Below are 22,092 nucleotides of genomic sequence, written 5' to 3' on the forward strand. Positions count from 1 at the left end.
AGTAATGGAAAAGTCATGAGCAGCCACAGTAAGGTGTTACATGAGGAGCTGCAGGCGGCAGACAGGCTAAGTCCAACCTAGTGAGGTTATGGTTAAACCAACTTTCACTTTGACTGCGTCCTGCTGTCCACAGACTGTAGTGTAAATTAAGTCCACAGTTGCTCACAGAATGATGGTGAAAAGCCAGTTATTCCCTGACGTCTTTATTAAGATGCCAGTAGTTTGTTTTGCTGCCCCCAGAACTCCCCGCTCAGAAAGCAGGAGAAACCACCAGCCTCGTTCTGTCCAACCATAACTAATCTAAGAGCACCGGTAAAGCTTACTAATTAACTCATGGATTATACATACATTAACAGTATTTTGCTGTTTAATACATGCAAACATGTTATAAGTTGTGGTTTTATTTTAGCTTACATGCAGGACTATTTCTTTGCAGAGATCAGTGACTTCCTTGAGACTTGGTGATGGTGGTTGCTCCACTAAAGTCACTCCAGGAAGTGCCTGGCCCAGTCAGAAATAGTCCCAGTATAAGGTCAGATTTTGTGGTGTTGGACCGCAGATTGTTTTTAAACTTTGGACTGAGCCTGGTTAGCTGTTTTCCCTGCTTCCAACTGGCTGTAGCCTCAGAAAAAAAGCCAACGTTTTGACCTTTTCCCTTAAAATCAGCTGCACTTCTCCTCTTGCACCCTTCCAAATTGATGATATGATAATATTTGTATTTTTCCAGGTTGCTGAGCTAAAACTGGAGCTAAAGTTGCGTGGCCTCCCTGTGTCGGGAACAAAGACTGATCTGATAGAAAGACTGAAGCCTTTCCAGGAAAACCACAGCACCTCTGCTCCTGCAAGCATTCCTGCCCCAGCCACTACCATCCTGTCCTCCGTACCCATGGAGGTCACCACCACCACTACCACCCCTGCTATAGTTCTTCCAGTCCAGCAGGTGGCTAAAGAGAGCACTAACCCCACACCCCCAGTCTCACCCATCCCCAATGATCGCTGCGCCCCCCAGCAGGATGTAGGCATGTCCGAGGCTCCTTCTGAGACACAAACGGTGAGCTCTGGCTGGGCAGGTCCACAGTCCTCACCTCTCCCCTCTTTCCAAGTCCCAGAAGAAAAGGACAGGCGGCTCCATGAGAAGGAGCAGCAGATAGTGGAGTTGATGAGGAAGCTGGAGCAGGAGCAGAAGCTGGTGGAGGAGCTGAAGATGCAGCTGGAGGTGGAGAAGAGAGGCCAAGGGGGCTCCCCTACCGAGTCCGCCATGAACCCTGTTCCTACCGTCCTGAACTCAAATGTAGTGAAAGTGGAGGGTGCAGTGCTGTCAAACTGTTCATCCACTGGTGCTACAATCCCCAACTCCATCCTGGGCTCCCAGACTCTCTCCACCCTGCCAACTGTGGTCAAGCTGGAGGATGTGACGGTTTCTTCTGGCAAGCCGCTCCAGCTCCAGACCCAAACCCAAACCCAGCTCATCACCCAGATCCAGCCCCAAGCCCAGCCCCAACTAACTAACAACCCACAGCTGCTCTCCCAGTCACAGAGAAGTCCCAAACTCCAGCCACAGTCCCAACCAGCAGCCCCCAGCCTGCAGCAGTTCTTCATCAGCCACCGTGGTGGAGTGTCCCAGGTGTTGGGTCAGCCTCAGACCTTGTTAACCACGACCGGCCAGGCTGGAACTCAGATCCTCCTCCCAGTCTCACTGCCCAATAACGCTACTGCAATCCAGCTGCCGAGCACCACTGTCAGCCTGCAGGTAAGTCTGGAACAAAGTAGAGTGACATCATGTGTTGTGACGTCTGTTAGAGAACTGTTTACCTGCCTCAGGGGCTTACAAATGAGAAAACTATGTGTAGACTCACAGTTGTGTTCTTAAACTCCTTCCTCTTGTCATAGCCTGTCCTTCAGGCCACAAACCTGGTGCAGGCCTCAGTGCCTCAGCTGCAAACCACTACGATGGAGACGGCACCCAGCCAGCACTTAACCAACCAGAACCCATTGCTGCAGGTCAGTCCCGCCATGTGGTTAGTCGCATTTCTGTGAGGACACTGTGCCGCAGTGACTTTTACTAAACCCTTCATTTTGCCTTGGCTGAAACAATAATACTTATGTGTCACTGTCACATGACAGTAATGCGCCCTGTAGTGGTGGTAATTTGAGAGGCACTGTTGGAGCTGATGTGAGCACGGCTGACGACGATCCAATAGCATTCCTATTAAAGGAATGCTTCACCCACAAAATAATTATTTGTATATTAATTGCTCACTCTGAGTTTTATTAACTTCACGATGAAACGGTATATTAAGTAAATTTACTGTACTTAAAAATAAAGTTGTTGTTTTTTTTTTTTGAAAGTCACTTGCAGTCCATTCTGAATGAACCCGCAACCAATTTTTGGACCTTGACCCACCAGTTGGGAACCGCTGCTTTAATCTATTTTTTACTAACTAATATATTGTTGGACAGATGCCCCACTTGCTGTATCTTCAGTTCCTCCTTTAAAACGACTCTAACATTAGACTCTGTCTCAACAGACTCTGACTGTGTGCAATAACACTACTGGAGTGGAGAACCAGAACAGGCCTGAGATGAACACTCAGTGTTTCCTGAGACGCTCCCCAGATAACAGGGTCTCACCACGGGCTTCACCCAACCACCACATCTCCAACGGACCCCTCAATAAGGTATCAGTGCTGAGTTATTACCGTTTGGTTCAAGCTGTCCTAGTTGTTGGAAGCTTTTTGAGATTATTCAACATATCATTTAACAGTTTTCCCAACTTAACTTGTAGAGTTTGCTTCTGTTGACAATTTTTAATCCTGCCTTACTGGATTTTCTCCATCTCTCTCTTATTCCTCCAGTCTCCTTCTCCTCAGCCCACGTTCATCCTTCAGCCCACCTCCATTGTTACTCAGCCTCCCAAGACAAGAGAGCCTCCCCGCTACGAGGAGGCCATCAAACAGAGCCGCAACATGCACATCAACAATGTTTCACAGGTAAGACACACACACACACACACACACACACACCCAGCACCGCTGTATCCTTCAGAATACAAAACAGCACGAACGCGTGAGAGACTATTTTCGGTGTTCCACCCTTGAGAAATTGTTTTGCTTTTGGTGAACAGCCTCGAGTCTCTTAACCTCGTTGACTGTCTTCTCAGGTTCCCACGGCAACCAGCCAGCAGATGGATGACTTGTTCGACATTCTCATAGAGAGTGGAGGTAAGGAGGTGTACAAACCCACAGCATTCTGTTAGTATGAGTAAGTTAAAAACAATCTAGTCTCAGGCAGACCGCTGTGTAGGCTGCAGCGTTTTCAGTTTGGTGACAATACAGCTTATGTTACATGTTAGGTCACATCTTATAGTTGAACGTGCAATGTGTAGTGCAAATAAGGTGGTTTTTGTTGATCAGTGGTATGGAAAACATTATTATAACAATTCTAAGACGCCCTCATTGGTTGAACTCTCATAATAATCTATGTTTTTATCCCCTCCTCCAGAAATCACTCCCTTCATCCAGCAGGACCCTCCCGTGTCTCTCAGTAAGACCATCCCGGTCACAGCAAACATCTCCACCCTGCCGGTCAACACCGCCCTCTCCAGGCCGCCTCCACAGATCCAGGTGGCTCCCCCGGCCACCCTGAGCCCGGCCGTCGGCCCCAGCCTGCCCAGCCTCTCCTCCCTCGCCACAGACAACCAGCTCGAGGCCTTCCTGGAGGGCACGCTGGCCGAAACAGCGCCGGCGTCAGACCCACGCACACGGGGCCTGATGGAGGAGCTGCAGGCCCAGCTGATGGAGCAGCAGCCTTACTCACCCATGGACACATCTGAGCTGTCCTTCTGTGATTCTTCCTCACCTTCCTCCCTCAACATGGGCCTGTCTGACCCAGGCCTGGACAATATGGAGTGGCTGGACCTCACCATGCCGCCAGGTCCGGCTGGGGCACTCACGCCACTGGGGATCCCGACGGACTTCCTGGATACACAGGACCTGCAGCTGCACTGGGATTGACGGACGGATGGGTGGATGACAGAAAAAGAAAGCGTGGGGAGGTGGCAGAGCAGATGAGCCAGGAGTGGATGGATCAAAAGAAGACTGACCACCACAGAGAGGTTGAGTTTAAAATATGAAGGAGCACCATACCACTCTTACAGTACATCCATACCATCTGTAATATTCCCACTATACTACAGTAAGAGATGCTGTACAGGCAGTGCACTGATTCAAGTTGAACTACAAGCAGGAGTTTGCACAGCTTTAAAGAGGCTGGCCGATCAGCCACAATAACGTCATCACTAAGGTGATCGTGGTCACCCGTCGCATTAGTGATAAGGGATTTTAAACAGACTTTTACAGTGTCTGATGTCACGATTTTTAATGAACAAAGACGAGGAGACAGAGCCAAATGAATTCTGGTAGCATGGACTGTTTGTAAATACTCTTTAAACCACACTAATACAGTGTCTCAGACAGCGTCTACACAGTATTGATGGTTGATATCACCCGTTTGTTCCTACTGGAGGTTTGGCTGGTCGGCTTTCAGTGTGAACACTGCGCCTCAGCAAAACATAGAAGAGAAGGCCTTTGTTCCGCCGAAGCATACTGTGCCATAGGAGGTTATAAAAGCTGGTCGTTAGAGCACAATAATCATGTCGCTCTAAATGACAGGTCGCTTACTACAGATGAAATCTAGCCGTAATAAAGAAATGAAAGGAGCTCTTAATAAAAATCCACATGAGGCTTGTGCGTCATGTCAGTGCAGCCTCCGCTACTGACCACTCCACCTGGAGAAGCTTAGAACAAACCAGTCTGAGGTGCTGGACAGTCGAATCTGTTTGTCCCCTTTATGATTGAAGCCAGACGCACTCAGTCAGTCACTGAGCTAAAGGGATTCCTAACTGAGAGCCTCACTGCGGTCCAGTCGACCACATACTGTACATTACGCGTTTGCTGACTAATCTGATACGTCCTATCAGATGTGACTGTTTCTCTCTGACCTAACACGACACCCGCGGTCAAGCTGACGAACCAATGACTCTAAAGAACAAAGACTCCAGTCGAACAACGACCTGCGTGAGAGCTATGCACATAAGAGGCGGAGAGATCCGACGCTGCGCCTCCTTCACCTCAGAACAAAGGAAATGTGAACTTTGCATATCCAAGGTGATCGTCAACGGGAAATGATCGATATGATTGGGATCATGTGGCCATTCGCTCCAGAGATACTGCAGTTGTTGTCCAAGTATCTTGTTTTGAATGTAACTTTGAAAAATGGGACTTCACTCACAAAGTTGGCAGCTTTTTTTTTTTTCTTCTTCTGATCGTAAACTGACATCAAACAGTGGAAAGGGAACAAATATCAGTTTATGAGACGTGCAGACACACAGTAGAAGAGGTGTGAGCTGCACGTCCTATCAAGGAATTAAGATGTCTGAGCTTTATATTTAGCTGTCCTAGAGTATCCCTGCACTTTGTATATGTGTGTTTGTGTGTCTATATGTGTGTGTCAGGGTGGGGACTTACTGCAACACTAGCCAGTAAACATGGAAGTTGCCTGTAGCTGATGAATTCTGCTTTCACAGCCCGTTTATCAAGTGACCAACCATCATTTGGAGGAATCAGAATATTCTAAAGTAATATTTGGCCGGTGAAAGAGTCCAACTCAGCTACTGCAGACAAAGTTAGTTTCCTCACCAAGTGTGTGTGTGTGTGTGTGTGTGTGTGTGTGAGAGTGAGAGAGAGAGGGAGAAGCAAGAAAGCATGTGTGTCCGTCTGGATTTGTCTTCCCGTCTTCTGCATGTCCACCTGTGTCTGTGTGTGCATGATTGTTTAATCTCTGGGCAGCTTCGAGCTCCTTCTCAGCCGTCGCCCACAAGTTGTCTGAAGAAATTTGCAAATATCTATGAAATCAAATCATTCGCTATCCAGTCGACATATTCCGAACTCTTCAAAAGGCTTCTGATGACTGTTTACTGTTTTTATCCGTGTCGTTCAGTTGGTGTCCTACAGTCAAATAAACGCACAGACACCTTCAAGGTGTGATCTGCAGTGAAGAGGGCTTAGCTACTTTTTAAAGCCTCACAAAATCTAGATGTTTATTTTTACCAGATTGCATCAAATCCCCCGCGCTGTTTCTTTGAAATCTAAATATTGGGTAACTGATTTAGTGTCACCTTTTAGGATATTGTTTTGGGGTTGATGCAGTCTTACTGTATGGCACTTTGAAATAAGATTGCTTTTTTTAAACCATCTTTTTTTAGTTACGTTACATTCACAGTTCATTTTAACCACTTAAATCTGTCATTACGTCCATGGGCTTTAGAGGGCGCTGCCTCCCTTCTGTTGGGGCTCATTTCCACTTCCAACTGTGGGTACTTCAGGGTCATTTCCAGCAGGAAACACATTTCAATTTTCAATTTTTCTTGCTTTTTAAATTTGTATTTTCTGCCTGTGTGATGCTGACTTGCTGTTCACCAGCAATAATTTGGTGGCCTGAACAAACTGACTGAGAGCCCTTTACGTCAACACTGTCTTGTCAGAGTGGTGCTCTTACTGCTGCAGTTACACATCGTATCATCAGATCAGGCCAAATCCTAACCATCTGAACACCTGAAAGAGTCTAGCCAAATACTGCACAAACCTGCCCCTGGGCTTTGTCGTATTTCAGTTACTTTCCTACAAACTTGTGTTAAACCACCTGTTCAGAGATGACCTCATCGTCTTGGTCCCTTGTGATACCTGCTTGCAGGTGTAGTTGCATTTCCTCTTTTTACCGCATTGCTGGGAGTGTTAGATCTTACATAGGATGAAGAGTAAAAATCACTAGCTGATTCATGTATATCCTAGAAGACATGACGAGTTGATGGTGTTTTTATTTCCTTCAGTGTGTCAGCTTTAAGGCTGTCACATTTGATATTTTGTTGCCAAATAGGCAGTGGAACATATTCTCACATTTTGTTAATTTTCTCACCTTTTTTTTGTATTTATCACTTCTTTTCTTTTTTTAGGGTGAAGATGAAAAGAAAAAAAAACATTTAATCTCGTTTTATGTAAAATCTGTAAAAGAGGATTTCATGTGTATATTTTCGGTTTGCAGAGTTGTTGTTTTTTCCATTTTATTTTTCATATCAGACATACACAAACCTCTTGGCTTCACGTGTATGTGATTTACGCTTGATGTGACACCACTCAGCGTTGGCAGTCGCGGTTGCTGACTGGCCAGACAGGGACAGCTAAAAGCAATAAAGGCTGCTCTCCCTTGATATACTGTACTGTATGTCAGATCCTGCCTTGATTTTATTAATGTAAGAACCTTTACTACAGAGTAATACAGTTTATAAGTTCAAAGGCACTTAATATCTGAGTGGTTTGTTTGAATAACCCTCTTAATGTAGAGGTATGTGGAGGCACCATCAGTCTGAAGAACTCCTAAAGGTTCCTGTCAGCTTCCATAAATGGGGTTAACAGGTGTATCAACTTCTGCTTGTCCTCATTCACCCGCACATTTATCATCATGTTAGCATTGTACATTATTGCGATGGAGAAGCTGAACTTAAGAAAGACGAGACAAGACGTTTCATTCAAATCAGTGTATTTTGGGGACATTTACATCTGTCATCGTAGCCGAGTGTCCTCTCTGTCTCCACTACCCATGCCATGCCTCTTGTTGTTTGTATGCCATATGTTTTGCACATTGTGTACATATTTATATAGATGTAATGCATATTTTTCTACATGTGTAACATCCATGGGTTCTCTATTTTGTAAATACTCAAAAAGATGTATATAAGTACTGTATGCCTTTATGTGTCAATAAAATTTGGTGTACTGTGAACGCCTCTGCAGATGTTGATTACAGAATAAAGTACATTTTTATGTCTCCACGCCAGCAATAGACGCTGCTGGAGGCATTGTGTTTTGGGTTGTCCATCTGTCCATCCGCCCCATTCTTCTGAATGGGATTTTTTTTTTTTTCAAATTTGGCACAAACGTCCGCTTAGAGTGAAGGATAATTTCAGTAACATTTGGTGTTTGAAGGTAACTGTGACCTTGCATCTGTCTCATTTTGTAAATGCGATTTCTCAAGGAGGACTTTAAGAAAGTTCCTCAAATATGATACAAATGTCCACTTTGAGTCAGGATTAACTGAGTAGAATTTGGTGTTCAAAGGTCACTGTGACTTTATGTCTGTCTTATTTTGAGAGTAAGATATCTCAAGAAGGCCTTGAAGAAATTTCCTCAAATAAGACACAAACGTCCACTTGGATTCAAGACTGAACTGATTTGAATTTAGTGGTCAAACGTTACTGTGACCTCACTGTTTTTGGCCATAACTCAGGAGCTCATCTGCTAATTATGACAAAATGTCACACAAAAATCTAACAGGTTGTAATGATGAAGTGATGTTATTTTATAGCCAAAAGGTCAACTTCACTGTGACATCACAATGTTTTGCAAAAACATTTTTCTATGTCTCCGAAGAATGGGAGACATTTGGTCAGATACTGAATTGGTGAAACTAATCTTGGGTGTCCACCTTTAAACTGTGCTGACTGTATAGATCTTCTGTGCTGCCACATCCAAGCATTCATGTTTTGACACACCTGACTGGTTCATGGAGCCATAAAACCTGAGAGGCTGTAATTTGAGTTTTATATAATGTCACAACATATGAAACAACTGGCAGGAGCACAGAAACAGAAGAATTGAGTAAGCACTACATTTGGTGTGTCGCAGCTTACAGTGTATCAAAACAGTTCTTTGTTGGGTTATAGGCCATGTTTGCATATGAACAGTGATTCGTTTCCACTTTGCTCTCAGATAACATATTCCCAGAGATTTATTTCCATATACTTGACCAAGGAAACCAGACACAAAGTTCAGTAGACTGTTGACAAAGCATGATACTGTGCTCTAATAAACAGGACTTGATCATTTTACATGGAGGGATTAGTTTGGAGTAATTTGTATCTGAAACATTGACTACTGGAGATGTTAATAAAGTGAGAAGTGTTTTGAATGGCAGTGTTTGCATTTGCGAACTCAGAGCTTGAATCCATGTTATGCAGATATTCTGGTAGATAAAGTTTCACAGTGTGTAAGTCAAACATGCAGTAAGAACAGTAGGTTTTCCTCAAGTTATCTGAGCCTTTGTGCCATTTGGACTGACAGCGTAGTCGACTCCAGGCACATTGCTGAGATCAGTTGTGGAGTCAAACAGCTGAGTCCCAGACAGCTCCATGACCACAGGAGTTGGTCACTAAAGCACATAGGCCGTGGATCATACTGTACAAAGCACAGTAGCTGTTTAAACAGCAGCCTTTAAGTCAAAACGGCTGTTGGATATGAATGTTTTCCTGGCACCGGGGACACTGGTGGTGGACGTTCTTTGTACGCCTCGTAAAGAAAGGGATTAAACAGCAGCCTGCAACACACCTGTGGAAGGAAGGAAGAAAGAACAGGGATGTGAAAGATCAAAGTTCAAAGTACAAGTAAGTGTGTTTTACAAAATGTCCACCCACTTCGTTAAGACTACTTTTAACTCCGCAGTCTGTCAGGGTAAAAATTTCGACAGTAAATCAGGTCCAAACAGACGTACCCTGCCAAGGTGCACAGGCAGCAACTCATCCACGCAGCCTCGCCCACTCTGCTGCTGGTTTCTGTGAGGACGACCTCTTCACAGAATGGACACTTGGTGACCGCTGGTGTCCAACCCAGACTGTCAACTAGCCCACGAGATAGACAGAGCACACTGTTACCGTCTCAAAAGATATTCAAATACAGACAAATGCATGACTGCTGGGGTGAAATCACAATCCTGCCCTCTGTTATACACCCCCAATAATCAGAAAGTATCAAATTGTCACTTCCAGTAATGTATTGATCATAAAAAAGACTGTAATTTTTTTTTTTTTTTAAAAAAGGCATAGTATAGTATGCCATGAAAAACTGATCAACTGAAAAGTAATCGCACGCCATAAAAATTTTAATAAAAAAGGTCATAGTATAGCATGTCAAGTAAAAATGTAATAAAAACATCATAGTAAAGCATGTCATGAAAAGTTGATTGAGAATGTCATACTATACCATGTCATAATTTTTTATAAAAACATCATAGTATAGCATGTTGTGAAAAAAATAAAAAGTCAAACTTAAGTATGTCATGAAAAGTTGAAAAAAAAGTCATACTTTAGAATGCCACAAAAAATTGAATAAAAAAGTCATACAATAGTTTGTCATAACAATTTAATATAAATATCATAGTATAGGATGACATAAAAATAATATATAAAAACATCATAGTATAGCATGTCGTGAAAAAAATACAAAATTCACTATAGTATGTCATAGAATAGCATGTCATACAAAAAAATTAATAAAAAAGTCATACTAAAGTATGTCATAAAAAGTTGAATAAAAATGTCATACTTGGCATACAACAAAACAATTGATTAAAAAAAAAGTCACTATAGTATGTCATAAAAGATTTAATAAAAATGTCCTACTATAGTATATCACAACAAAAAAAAAGTCTGATTATAGTATGTCTGGAAATGTAATAAAATGACATAGTATAGCTATGGTATGTCATGAAAAATAAATGAAAAAATCATACTAAAATATGTCATAAAAAAAATGTCATAGAATAGCATGAAAAATGTGACAAAAAATGTCATAGTGGAGCATATCACAAAAAAGGTCAAAAGAACACCAAAGTATAGCATGACATAAAAATATTATAGTATAGTATGAAAAAATATAGCACAGCATGACATAAGAATATTATAGTATAGTATGAAAAAAATATAGCACAGCATGACATAAAAATATTATAGTATAGTATGAAAAAAATATAGCACAGCATGACATAAGAATATTATAGTATAGTATGAAAAAAATATAGCACAGCATGACATAAAAATATTATAGTATAGTATGAAAAAATATAGCACAGCATGACATAAAAATATTATAGTATGAAAAAATATAGCACAGCATGACATAAAAATGTTATAGGATAGTATGACAGGGCGGTAATGCACCTATTGCTGGATGCCAACCGCCGTAAAACAAACAAGAAGAAGAAAGAAGGATAGTATGACAAAAATATCAGAGTATAGTGTGTCATAAAAATATTGTATAGAAGACTATGAAAAGAAATATCATAGTATAGTATGTCATAAAAAATATCATTACATAATTTAGAACAACATGCTATATTATGAAGTTTTTATGGAATTTTGAACGACATATACTATACTATGACTTTTTTATACTATACTATTAATTTTTTTTCAATTTTAAAGGACATACTATAGTATGACTTTTTTCCAATTTTGAACAACATACTATACTATGACATTTTTATGCAATTTTTAACGACATACGATACTATGAAGTTTTTATGTAATTTTGAACGTTTTTATGCATTTTTTGACGACATACTATACTATGATTTGTTTTGCAAATTTGAACGACATACTATAGTATGATGTTTTTATGCAATTTTGAAGGACATACTATACTATGACTTTTTTTGCAATTTTGAATGTCATACTATATACTATGACTTTTTTTGCAATTTTGAACAACATACTATAGTATGATGTTTTTATGTAATTTTGAACAACAAACTATAGTATGGTGTTTTTATGCAATTTTGAAGGACATACTATACTATGACTTTTTTTGCAATTTTGAAGGACATACTATAGTATGGTGTTTTTATGCAATTTTGAACATACTATACTATGACTTTTTTTGCAATTTTGAACAACATACTATAGTATGATGTTTTTATGCAATTTTGAAGGACATACTATACTATGACTTTTTTTTGCAATTTTGAACAACAAACTATAGTATGGTGTTTTTATGCAATTTTGAACATACTATACTATGACTTTTTTTGCAATTTTGAACAACATACTATAGTATGATGTTTTTATGCAATTTTGAAGGACATACTATACTATGACTTTTTTTGCAATTTTGAACAACATACTATAGTATGATGTTTTTATGCAATTTTGAAGGACATACTATACTATGACTTTTTTTTGCAATTTTGAACAACAAACTATAGTATGGTGTTTTTATGCAATTTTGAACATACTATACTATGACTTTTTTTGCAATTTTGAACAACATACTATAGTATGATGTTTTTTTGCAATTTTGAACAACATACTATAGTATGATGTTTTTATGCAATTTTGAAGGACATACTATACTATGACTTTTTTTTTCAATTTTGAACAACATACCATAGTATGGTGTTTTTATGCAATTTTGAAGGACATACTATACTATGACTTTTTTTTGCAATTTTGAATGTCATACTAGATACTATGACTTTTTTGCAATTTTGAATGTCATACTATATACTATGACTTTTTATGCAATTTTGAACAACAAACTATAGTATGATGTTTTTATGCAATTTTGAACATACTATACTATGACTTTTTTTTTGCAATTTTGAACAGCATACATATAGTATGATGTTTTTATGCAATTTTGAAGGACATACTATACTATGACTTTTTTGCAATTTTGAATGTCATACTATATACTATGACTTTTTTTGCAATTTTGAACAACATACTATAGTATGATGTTTTTATGCAATTTTGAAGGACATACTATACTATGACTTTTTTTTTGCAATTTTGAATGTCATACTATATACTATGACTTTTTTGCAATTTTGAATGTCATACTATATACTATGACTTTTTTTTCAATTTTGAACAACATACTATAGTATGATGTTTTTATGCAATTTTGAACATACTATACTATGACTTTTTTTGCAATTTTGAACAACATACATATAGTATGATGTTTTTATGCAATTTTGAAGGACATACTATACTATGACTTTTTTTGCAATTTTGAATGTCATACTATATACTATGACTTTTTTTGCAATTTTGAACATACTATAGTATGATGTTTTTATGCAATTTTGAAGGACATACTTTACTATGACTTTTTTTTGCAATTTTGAACAACATACTATAGTATGATATTTTTATGCAATTTTGAACATACTATACTATGACTTTTTTTTTGCAATTTTGAACAACATACTATAGTATGGTGTTTTTATGCAATTTTGAAGGACATACTATACTATGACTTTTTTTTGCAATTTTGAATGTCATACTATATACTATGACTTTTATTGCAATTTTGAATGTCATACTATATACTATGACTTTTTTTTTCAATTTTGAACAACATACTATAGTATGATGTTTTTATGCAATTTTGAACATACTATACTATGACTTTTTTTTTGCAATTTTGAACAACAAACATATAGTATGATGTTTTATGCAATTTTGAAGGACATACTATACTATGACTTTTTTGCAATTTTGAATGTCATACTATATACTATGACTTTTTTTGCAATTTTGAACATACTATAGTATGATGTTTTTATGCAATTTTGAAGGACATACTATACTATGACTTTTTTTTGCAATTTTGAATGTCATACTATATACTATGACTTTTTTTTGCAATTTTGAACAACATACTATAGTATGATGTTTTTATGCAATTTTGAAGGACATACTATACTATGACTTTTTTTTGCAATTTTGAATGTCATACTATATACTATGACTTTTATTGCAATTTTGAATGTCATACTATATACTATGACTTTTTTTGCAATTTTGAACAACATACTATAGTATGATGTTTTTATGCAATTTTGAACATACTATACTATGACTTTTTTTTACAATTTTGAACAACAAACTATAGTATGGTGTTTTTATGCAATTTTGAACATACTATACTATGACTTTTTTTGCAATTTTGAACAACATACTATAGTATGGTGTTTTTATGCAATTTTGAAGGACATACTATACTATGACTTTTTTTGCAATTTTGAATGTCATACTATATGACTTTTTTTTGCAATTTTGAACAACATACTATAGTATGATGTTTTTATGCAATTTTGAAGGACATACTATACTATGACTTTTTTGCAATTTTGAATGTCATACTATATACTATGACTTTTTTTGCAATTTTGAACATACTATAGTATGATGTTTTTATGCAATTTTGAAGAACATACTATACTATGACTTTTTTTTCAATTTTGAATGTCATACTATATACTATGACTTTTTTTTGCAATTTTGAACAACAAACTATAGTATGGTGTTTTTATGCAATTTTGAAGGACATACTATACTATGACCTTTTTTTTGCAATTTTGAACAACATACTATAGTATGATGTTTTTATGCAATTTTGAAGGACATACTATACTATGACTTTTTTTGCAATTTTGAACAACATACTATAGTATGGTGTTTTTATGCAATTTTGAAGGACATACTATACTATGACTTTTTTTGCAATTTTGAATGTCATACTATATGACTTTTTTTTGCAATTTTGAACAACATACTATAGTATGATGTTTTTATGCAATTTTGAAGGACATACTATACTATGACTTTTTTGCAATTTTGAATGTCATACTATATACTATGACTTTTTTTGCAATTTTGAACATACTATAGTATGATGTTTTTATGCAATTTTGAAGAACATACTATACTATGACTTTTTTTTCAATTTTGAATGTCATACTATATACTATGACTTTTTTTTGCAATTTTGAACAACAAACTATAGTATGGTGTTTTTATGCAATTTTGAAGGACATACTATACTATGACTTTTTTTTTGCAATTTTGAACAACATACTATAGTATGATGTTTTTATGCAATTTTGAAGGACATACTATACTATGACTTTTTTTGCAATTTTGAATGTCATACTATATACTATGACTTTTTTTGCAATTTTGAACAACATACTATAGTATGGTGTTTTTATGCAATTTTGAAGGACATACTATACTATGACTTTTTTTTTGCAATTTTGAACAACATACTATAGTATGATGTTTTTATGCAATTTTGAAAGACATACTATACTATGACTTTTTTTTGCAATTTTGAACAACATACTATAGTATGATGTTTTTATGCAATTTTGAAGGACATACTATACTATGACTTTTTTTGCAATTTTGAATGTCATATTATATACTATGACTTTTTTTTGCAATTTTGAAAAACATACTATAGTATGATGTTTTTATGCCGTTTTGAAGGACATACTATACTATGACTTTTTTGCAATTTTGAATGTCATACTATATACTATGACTATTTTTTTGCAATTTTGAACAACATACTATAGTATGATGTTTTTATGCAATTTTGAATGTCATACTATATACTATGACCTTTTTTGTGCAATTTTGAACAACATACTATAGTATGATGTTTTTATGCAATTTTGAAGGACATACTATACTATGACTTTTTTTGAAATTTTGAAAGTCATACTATATACTATGACTTTTTTTTTGCAATTTTGAATGTCATACAATATACTATGACTTTTTTTTGCAATTTTGAATGTCATACTATATACTATGACTTTTTTTTGCAGTTTTGAATGTCATACTATATACTATGACTTTTTTTTGCAGTTTTGAACAACATACTGTAGTATGATGTTTTTATGCAATTTTGAAGGACATATACTATACTATGACTTTTTTATGCAATTTTGAACAGCATACAATATTGTAACTTTTTTATGCCATTTTCAGCGCCATAATATACTATGACGGTTTTATGCAATTTTGAACGACATACTATACTATGACTCTTTTTTTAAATTTTGAATGACATACTATACCATGACGTTTAATGCAATTTTGAATGACATACTACTCATAAAACTGTAATAACAATGTCATAGTGTAGCATTTTTTTATAAAAACATAGTAAAGCATGTCAGAAAAAAATTTAACAAAAAGTTATACTATACTATTTCATAAACATGTAATTGAAAAATGTCTAGTATAGCATGTCAAAAATGTTTTATATAAACATCACTGTATAGCATATCATAAAAATGTAATAAAAATAAATAGTATAGTATGTAAAAAAATGTTTTTAAACAAATGTCATAATATAGTGTGTAATAATTTCATAGTATAGCTTATCATAAAAAATGTAATAAAAATGTCATAGTACCATATGTATTAAAAATTAATTTAAAAAGTCACAGTATAGCATGTCACAAAAAAATAATAAAGTTGTGGTCTAGTATGTCAAAAACATTAGTTAAAACGTCATAGTACAGCATGTCATCATTTTCAAAAGAAATCATTGTATAGTATGTCATAACTGTCATAGAAAATGTCATAGTATAAACCTCTTAACCTAAACCTAAACATAGTATAGTATGTCAAAAAATATATAATAAAAATGTCATCATATGGTATCTCAAAACATTATTAAAAGAGTCAAAATATAGTATGTCATAAAAATTTTATTAAAGGGTCATAGTACAGCATGTCATAATTTGAAAATAAAAATCAATTTTTTGAAAGGGAAATCATAGTATAATATGTCATAACTGTCATAAAAAATGTTATAGTATGGTATGTCATAAATGTCAAAAAAAAGTCATAGTATGTCTTAAAAAATGTAGTAACAAATGTCATAGTAGAGCATGTCTAAAAATAATAATAAAAAAGTCATAGTATAGTATGTCATAAAAAATAATTTTAAAAAAGTCATAGTATCATATGGCAGAAAAATTTTAGTTAAATAAAGTCATAGTGTAGTATGTAACAAAAAAATTATTTAAAAAAGTCATCGTATAGCATGTCATAAAAATATAATAAAAATGTCATATAAAAGCATGTTATAAGTTATTTAAAAAAAATCATAGTACAGCATGTCATCAAAATTAAATTTAAAAGTTATAGTATAGCATGTCATAAAAATGTAATTAAGTTGCCATTGTATAGTATGTCATAAAAATTTAATTTAAAAAAAGTCATAGTATAGTATGTCTTTAAAATGTAATTGAAAAAAATGTCTTGTATAGCATGTTATAAAAATGTAATTTAAAAGTCATAGTATAGTATGTCAAAAAATTATTTTAAGTCATAAAACAGTATGTCATTTAAAGTTAATAAAAAAGTCAATATATAGTATGTCATAAAAAATTAATTAAAAAGTCACAGTATAGCATGTCTTAAAAATGTAATAAAAAATGTTCTAGTATAGCATGTCATAAAAACGTAATAAAAAATTCATAGTATAGTATGTCTTGAAATTAAAAAAAAATCATAGTACAGCATGTCATGATTTTTTAAAAGAAATCATAGTATAGTATGTCATAAAAAATCTAATTAAAAACGAGTCATAGTATAGCATGTCACCAAAATGTAATAAAAATGACAGTATATTATGTCATAAAAATTTCACTTAAAAAAGTCTTAGAATAACATGACATAAAAAAATTGATTAAAAAGTCATAGTATAGTATGTCTTTAAAAATGCAGCAAAAATGTAGTATAGTATGTCATAAAACATTAATACAAAAAGATGTCATAGAATTGCTTGTCATTAAAATGTAATAGAAATGTCATAGTATAGTATGTCAAGAGAATATTGAAATAGTCATTGTACAGCATGTCATAATTTTGTAAAGAAATCATAGTATAGTTTGTCCTAACGGTGTCATAAAAATGTAATTAAAAACAAATCGTAGTATAGCACATCATTAAAATATAATAAAAAAAATTCATAGTATGTCTTAAAATATGTAATAAAAAAGTCATAGCATAGCATGTCATAACATTTCTATTAAAAAATAAAATTAATAAAAATGTCATAGTATTATGTCCACCCTTACAAGCATCGGTCAGGTTAGAAATGACAACCTGTAGAAAGTAGGTCAGTAGTTCCCATGCAATAGGCATGGGAACTACTGGAACTTTGAGAGTGGTGCCACTCAGGTTATTACGGCCCTGCATGACTGACACTGTAATATAAAGTATAATAATAAAGTATGTAGGTGTACATGTGAGCAGCTTACCTGGAACAACTGGGCCTGTTGGTGTTTCAGTCACAGGCCTAGCTTTTACTCTCTTCTCTGCTGTCCTGTCCTCCTGCTGGGGAGGTGGCAGAATGTAGATCCCCCCACGGGGTGTCTCAGTTTTATAAAGAGAGGAACCTGCATCCTGTTGACCTGATTTAAAACATGAGCAGTGTCATTATGCATTAGAAACATCTTCATATAAAAAAGGTTGTTCTCACACAGTAAGCAGGGTTGCCATTACTGAGCTACTGACATGTTAAGTTACTTAAAGCTGCTTTAGGCTACATTTTACAGTGATGAAAAGTCATAATTTTAAACTCTAAAACTCTAATATTCAGTGAAAAAAGTGAAGACATGCCTTCATTCGCTCTGAGCTTTGAGTGTTTTCCCTTTTTCTCCACCTCCTCCTTTTTAACCATCAGTTCCTCCAGTTCCCTCTGGATGGCCTCCAGCTCACACAGTCGGTCACTGTCCTCACAGGTCACTGACGACACAGCATGGGAGAGCAAGTTTACATCGCTGAAACAGACGTATACCATGCTGTACCTGTTACCCCTTTTTAACCATCAGAATGTAGCCAAGAGGTGTTAGGCAAGTCAATATACTGAAAAATGAATAATACTTTTAGTTAACTAAAATGAAATAGCCTATGAATAATAAATACAAAGCGTCAGTTCATTTTACTCTTCTGTTTATCTGCCTTCCTTTGACTCAATATGTTTTTTATCCCTGGTTTTTGTTTCTCTTAGGTCTTAGCTCACTTTTGATGTTTTATTTTATGTTGTCCCTATGCAATATTTCCCATTTTCCTGATGATGATATGATCATGAGATGGAGCAGCGTACTTGAGATGGAAAGAAATAGGCTACTAACTAGCTCCTAGTTCGTTAGCTAGCTTTGCTGGCATTAGCTTGCTGATTAAAATGCATAAGTGCTAAAAAACAAAACTCAAAATGACTGACTAAAAGATAAATATAGGCCTAAAATAAATTAAGTTTTAATTAATTTCATCGACTGAATGGTGGTAAGGTAGGGGAAGCCTTTTTATTTTAATTTGATTTTGCTGTACTAACTAACCAGCACCTAATTCGTTAGCTAACTTTGTTGGCGTTAGCTTGCTTGCTAAAATGTTTTATGAAAATAAACTAGTAAAAGAAAAAAAGAGTATAAAAATTGAGATGAAAATTATTTTATTAACTGATTGGTGGTAAAGGGAAAGCGTACAGATTTATATATATTTTTGTAATGTTGATACCTTAACTAACAGTATTACATATTTATTTATTTAGGGCTCCACAGTTCTTAATGTGAACATTTAAATTAATAATAAAAAAATAAATCAAGGATCTACTTTTTGGTTTGTTTTGTTTTTTTTGGGAGGAAGAAGAAGAAGAAGTAGAAGAAGAAAAATATCAATGGTAAATAGGAGAAGTGTCGGACCCAGCACATTCAGCACCCTACACAAACTTCCGCTTGCACCCCAGATGGCCTTTTCACCTGTCATTTTTTCTTAAGGCTCATTTATACTCCCTTTACATAAAAAATAAATAAATAATATGTCCATTTCAAACGCTGTAAACATCACTGCCCTCATACTTCAATAAATATTTTCTTTTTTGTTTTTGTTATTTTTGTTTGATCAAGTGGTGAGACTATACATACTGGGCGATGTACTCTTTTCCCGGGTGCATGGAGCACTTTGCCTACCCTGCTGCCCCAACCCGGCCTCGGATAAGCAATTGAAAATGGAGGATAGTAAAATGGAACAAGGCGATACAATCTGGTAGCTGGTTCAAAATCTGTCAAGACTGACAAGCTGAGCACATCTACAAGTCCAGGAAGCAGTCATGACTTTTAAACATAAAAGTGGCAGTAAGAAAGGATGAGAGAAACAAACGGGTGGGAATAGTAGCAAAGCTCCCTAAATCAGATTCATCTGGCTTTTTTATTAACAGTTTCCAGTGGTGTGTGGGCCTTTTAAATAGTAACTAGGATGCATTGGGCCCGTCACTGGATGGCACTAGAGGGCAAAGTCAAAAGTTTTAGACAAGATACTGGGCGATGGTGGAGGAGATCCTTATGATGTACCTTTAAAGGGAGGCAACGTTGTAGACAGCAGTGGTCTTTGGACATTGCGACATTTGGACAGAGATTTCTTTTCACCAATTCGTTGCGTTCTAACATTATTTAAAATTCTTCATTGTCCTATGGTTGTATCTTGGCACCTCTCCTCCTGCCTATTGTTGGGCTACTGAATAACAGACACACCAAAAGTACAAGGCAATTCATCAGCAATCTAGCAATGATTAAAAGAAATGTATTTTTAAAAAAATGTGGCACACAAAATGAGTGTCTTCTAATTTGTACTTTTTTTTCCATGTGAAGTGTTTCACACTCGTGATATAGAATGTTTTTAAATTAAATGTTTAAATGCAAAATGTATTATGTGTATGTAATTGGGAAGCACTTATTTGAGTAGACTGACTCACTTTCCTCTGTACTCTCGACACCACTATCCCCTGCCTTCTTCCCGAGGCGCTGCATCTTCAGCAGAAGGACACGTCTGTTGTGAAGCTGCTTTATGCGAAACTCGATAGCCTGCACCGGGGGTCCGCTCCCTGGCTCAAAGGTCCACTGGTTGAATTCAGGCTGGGTATAAGGTTCAGAGTAATGCTGCTCTTGTTCTTGGTCCAAACCGACGCCTGTGTTCAGCTCAATGCTCTGTGTCTGCCTGTAAGACAGAGGGTGCACCTCACCCTGTGACATCCTGCTTTAAAGACCTGAAACAAGTTTTTTTTAAGCAGTTTTAACCACGCCCCGAATCCTTAAATTCAGTGCAAACCAGAAACCAAAAAAACCCGCCCAAAAACACCTCCAAACCAGAATCCAAGTTCTTCCAGGTAAGGCTAGACTTCAAGGCTCTGTTTTTCATTTGCAGCACAGTCAAATAGAAATCTGGATGATGTCAAATGTTTCTAGCATTTCAGTCTTCTCTCAAAAATATTCTAGAAAAATAAATAAAAAGTTCCAAGGCCTTGTAAAACAGACTTATCCGAATGATATGTTCTCATCATCCAGTCAGTCTTGGCTCATGACACTGAAAGTAGCTGTAACACAGACGTCACTGAGTATGGTTCATACGGTTCCAGTGACCTAAACAAATTGCACAAACAGATGAGGTTGTAAAACATGCAAATGTTGTCAGCATGGAACACATGGAGGACAATGGACAGTAGCTAGAGCTTCACAGGAAGACAGTGGCATAATACAGTATTTCTCACAGAGTGTGGGCATAATTTGACTTTTGTGGGACTGTAGGGAAATAAAGTTCTGTAAGCAGGGTTTTTGTTTCATCTTCATATGTCTGTGGCTCAAAATATAACACAATGTACAGTAGTGAAAGCTGACCTCAATGAAAGGGTCAGAGTTCAACTTCAAATTATTTATTGTATTTATTTAAGACATTTTAGGCAAGAGATTTTAGACAACTCGTGCTGCGGAGAGGGGTGAAAAGAAAGACGACATTAGACATATTGGCTACCTGGGTGATGTCAAATTGACAGCCAGCAGGAAATAAGTGATAAGAAGTTCACCAGATTATGCAACATGAAGAGGGAAGTAGACCAATGATATCACTGCCAGTAAAAGTGTAGCTATATTAATCAATAGCATAGGTCCCTGCAGTCTGCAGCCAGCACGCAGACAACACAAGTTAAAAGCCGATAATAGACTGAATGCCAAGGCATCAAACTGAACATGGGGCTACAGCCACACTGTGCAGCATACATTAAACAAGGATCACTGCCTTACCGAAACATTCTTAAAGGTCGAATGTGCAGGTTTTAGGGGGATTTATTGGCAGAAATGAAACATAATACAATAAGTATGTTTTTTTTTTTTTTAAGTGTATAAACCAACACATTCTCACCTCATCACAAATTGACGTGCTTGGGTGTGTATACACTTCCGTTTTCACATGCATAGTTCACATACAGTGTCTTTCAAAATAAACACACTACGTCAGCGCAACATCGCAAATTGACTTTGTTTTTCCCTTCGACAACAAACACATATGGTTGGGTTTAGGAAAAAAGAACAGGGTTTGGCTTTAAAATCTTACAGGACACAAAC

General features: G+C 36.2%; 2 protein-coding genes across 4 annotated transcripts in view; one reads left to right on the forward strand and one right to left on the reverse strand.

The window, feature by feature from the left end:
* The window catches only part of mrtfba (myocardin related transcription factor Ba), a 32,683-nt gene extending 24,847 nt beyond the window's left edge, over positions 1–7,836 (forward strand). For all 3 annotated transcript variants that reach the window (XM_078163608.1, XM_078163610.1, XM_078163609.1), the window contains 6 exons: positions 728–1,750; positions 1,891–2,001; positions 2,529–2,678; positions 2,856–2,990; positions 3,161–3,221; positions 3,502–7,836. In XM_078163608.1, the coding sequence (XP_078019734.1) occupies positions 728–1,750; positions 1,891–2,001; positions 2,529–2,678; positions 2,856–2,990; positions 3,161–3,221; positions 3,502–4,013 (1,992 nt within the window). In that variant the 3' untranslated portion in view covers positions 4,014–7,836. The remainder of the gene's footprint in view (positions 1–727; positions 1,751–1,890; positions 2,002–2,528; positions 2,679–2,855; positions 2,991–3,160; positions 3,222–3,501) is intronic.
* LOC144459470 (uncharacterized) lies at positions 6,784–21,047 on the reverse strand. The gene is made up of 5 exons (XM_078163680.1): positions 20,451–21,047; positions 18,320–18,445; positions 17,959–18,111; positions 9,601–9,727; positions 6,784–9,437 (listed from the first exon to the last, which is right to left on the reverse strand). The coding sequence occupies exons 1-5, from the start codon at positions 20,725–20,727 to the stop codon at positions 9,329–9,331; spliced, it is 792 nt and encodes a 263-aa protein (XP_078019806.1). The 5' UTR covers positions 20,728–21,047; the 3' UTR covers positions 6,784–9,328.
* Between the last annotated feature and the right edge of the window lie 1,045 nt (positions 21,048–22,092).

The sequence above is a fragment of the Epinephelus lanceolatus genome, chromosome 21, assembly GCF_041903045.1.
Source record: "Epinephelus lanceolatus isolate andai-2023 chromosome 21, ASM4190304v1, whole genome shotgun sequence".
In the NCBI taxonomy this organism is placed as follows: Eukaryota; Metazoa; Chordata; class Actinopteri; order Perciformes; family Serranidae; genus Epinephelus; species Epinephelus lanceolatus.